Genomic DNA, 3,065 nt, shown 5'->3' on the forward strand with positions numbered 1-3,065 from the left:
CGCACCTACACACCTACACACCTACACACCTACACACCAACACACCCACACACCAACACACCAACACACCTACACACCTACACACCTACACACCAACACACCAAACACACCTACACACCTACACACCTACACACCTACACACCAACACACCAACACACCAACACACCAACACACCTACACACCAACACACCTACACACCAACACACCAACACACCCACACACCCGCAGGTCTGCCCCCCGTCCTCCGCGACCTCAGCTTCTCCCTCCCCCCGGGCACCTCCTGCGGTGTGGTGGGTCGCACCGGCAGCGGCAAGAGCAGCCTCATGCTGACGCTGTTTCGCCTCATTGACGTCGTCGGCGGCCGCATTCTGCTGGACGGCTGCGACACGGCGACTCTGGGGCTGGACGCGCTGCGGCGGCAGCTGGCCATCATACCGCAAGACCCGGTGTTGTTCAGCGGCACGTTGCGGCGCAACCTGGACCCTTGGCGGGCGTACGACGATAAGGCCCTTTGGGAGGTGCTGGGCGCAGTCCAGCTTGCGGAGAGCGTGGCGGCGATGCCGGGGGGGCTTGATGCGGCCATGGCGGAGTGTGGGGGCAATTTGTCGGTTGGGCAGCGGCAGCTGTTCTGCTTGGCGCGGGCCCTGCTGCAGGACGCCAAGGTTGGTGCGTGTGTGTGTGTGTTTTATTGGGGGGTTTGGGGAGGAAGGGGGGAAAGGGGGGGAAAAGGGGGGAAAGGGGGGAAGGGAGGAGGAAGGGAGGGTGGTCCCATTCATTGGGCTGTGTGAACCTTTCTTCCCCCAGCATCCCCCGATGCCTTTCCCCTCATCTCCCCCTTTTCTCTTCCTCCTTATCACCCCCTCACATACTTGCATACATACTTAATACATACTTCCTTGCATACTTCCTTACATACATACATACTTCCTTACATACATATCAACCTCTCAGGTATTGGCTCTGGACGAGGCGACGGCCAATGTAGATCGGGCTACTGATCAACTCATCCAGGTACGGTCTTGTGTGTGTGTGTGTGTGTGTCCAATGACCTGGGCCAGGTACGTGTACACATGAGTGTATGTATGTATGTATGTATGTATGTATGTATGTATGTATGTATGTATGTATGTATGTATGTATGTATGTATGTATGTATGTATGTATGTATGTATGTATGTATGTATGTATGTATGTATGTATGTATGTATGTATGCTGCTGCTGGAGTGCGAGGTCCTGGCGGCAGTGTGGCGCGAAAGGAAGTTGGCTTCTCTTCTCATCCGATGTCATCATCACAATTGTTGTTGTTGCGCCATCGATGTCTCACCGCCATTTATTGATCCACAATCCCGTTGACGTCTCTTTCTTCCCCCTTGCCTTTTCCACCCCTGCCTTTTCCACCCCTGCCTTTCCCACCCCTGCCTTTTCCACCCCTTGCCTTTTCCACCCCTGCCTTTTCCACCCCTGCCTTTTCCACCCCTGCCTTTTCCACCCCTTGCCTTTTCCACCCCTGCCTTTCCCACCCCTGCCTTTCCCACCCCTGCCTTTTCCACCCCTGCCTTTTCCACCCCTGCCTTTTCCACCCCTTGCCTTTTCCACCCCTGCCTTTCCCACCCCTGCCTTTCCCACGCCTGCCTTTTCCACCCCTTGCCTTTTCCACCCCTTGCCTTTCCCACCCTTGCCTTTCCCACCCCTGCCTTTTCCACCCCTTGCCTTTCCCACCCCTGCCTTTTCCACCCCTTGCCTTTCCCACCCCTTACTTGACTTGACTTGACCTTCTGGGGTCTGTGGGTCACATTACCGCTATTGCGCTGCTCGGACGTTAAACCTCTAACATTATTCACGTTGTTGTTGCTGTTGTTGTTGGTTGTGGTTGTGGTGGTGGTGGTGGTGTGCTGCAGGGGGCCTTACGTGACTTTGCCCACCGGGACCGTGAGTCGCACGGCCGGGTGCTGCTGGTGATCGCCCACCGCGTCGACACCATCCTGGACACCGACCACCTGTTGGTGCTGTCCGGGGGGCAGCTGGTGGAGAGCGGCGACCCGCGGAGGCTGGCGGAGGGAGACGGTGTGTTTGCAAAGATGGTCGCGGCGGCGAAACTTGCTACAGGAGCAGGAGCAGGAGTGGGGACCAAGAAGATGATAAAGACGGCAACCGAATGAATATATAAGTGTGTGTGTGTGTTATTTTTAGTGAAGTGCTGCTCCAAACGAATGCAAAGTGAGGCGGCGGCCGCGCGGCCGCGCCGCGTGTGAGTTAATGCGGCGCGGCTTGGACACTGCCCGAGGGTCGACACCTAGGAAGGAGAAGGGAAGGAGAAGGAGAAGGGGAAGACCTAGAGCAATTGGAGGTGACCTGAACGTGCTGTTGTGACGTGTGTGCATAGTTGTCCCGTTGACGTCACCGCATTCCACCCGGGTAAGGGGCCCGGAGTTGGTGTTATGGTCGGGGCTGTGGTTGGTGTTGTGGTTGGGTCGGGGTTGGGGTTGGGGTTTTAAGATCAGCGGGAGCGGTAGATGGAGTTTTTTAATCTTGTGAGGTTGGCGAGTGAGGTTGGCGAGTGAGGTTGGCGAGAGTTCCCCATGTACCTGTTCTTTGACCTCGACTGTGCGAGTAGCGGAAGACGTTTGCTGCGACCAAACCACTGCGCGGGGAAGGGCCACCCGGGGCACGAAAAACTGGCTCCTGCTCTGGCACCAGCACTGGCTCAGGCACTAGCACTGGCTGGGGCAAACGATTGGGACGGATGGCGAATGTACCGCGCAGGACACGCAAACGTACGGCGCAGGGCAATTTTACTGTACGTAGGATGTCCGAGGGGTGAGAGAGAGGAAAAAGGTGTGTGTGTGTACGTTCGCAGGTATGGCAGCGTATAAATACTTGCAGAAGTTTTGCAAAAGTAATATCCTTTGGGTGTGATGTTATTACTGAAAGTGTGACTTTTTGACAAACTACTTTTGGAGGCAATTACTGCGGCGAGGTTCTAATCCGCTGCGCTTTTTATACCTTTGGAATTGATGGTTTTACCCCCTTCCCATTTTGCGAACGTTGTGCCGTATCGTGTTGG

General features: G+C 55.8%; 1 protein-coding gene across 1 annotated transcript in view; it reads left to right on the forward strand.

Moving 5' to 3' along the window:
- The window catches only part of VOLCADRAFT_30254 (uncharacterized protein), a gene marked incomplete at both ends in the record, with an annotated part of 11,045 nt that extends 8,945 nt beyond the window's left edge, over positions 1-2,100 (forward strand). The window contains 3 exons of the mRNA XM_002951274.1: positions 229-662; positions 952-1,023; positions 1,936-2,100. Of these exons, the coding sequence (XP_002951320.1) occupies positions 229-662; positions 952-1,023; positions 1,936-2,100 (671 nt within the window). The remainder of the gene's footprint in view (positions 1-228; positions 663-951; positions 1,024-1,935) is intronic.
- Between the last annotated feature and the right edge of the window lie 965 nt (positions 2,101-3,065).

The sequence above is a fragment of the Volvox carteri genome (genome assembly GCF_000143455.1).
Source record: "Volvox carteri f. nagariensis unplaced genomic scaffold VOLCAscaffold_23, whole genome shotgun sequence".
Classification (NCBI taxonomy): Eukaryota; Viridiplantae; Chlorophyta; class Chlorophyceae; order Chlamydomonadales; family Volvocaceae; genus Volvox; species Volvox carteri.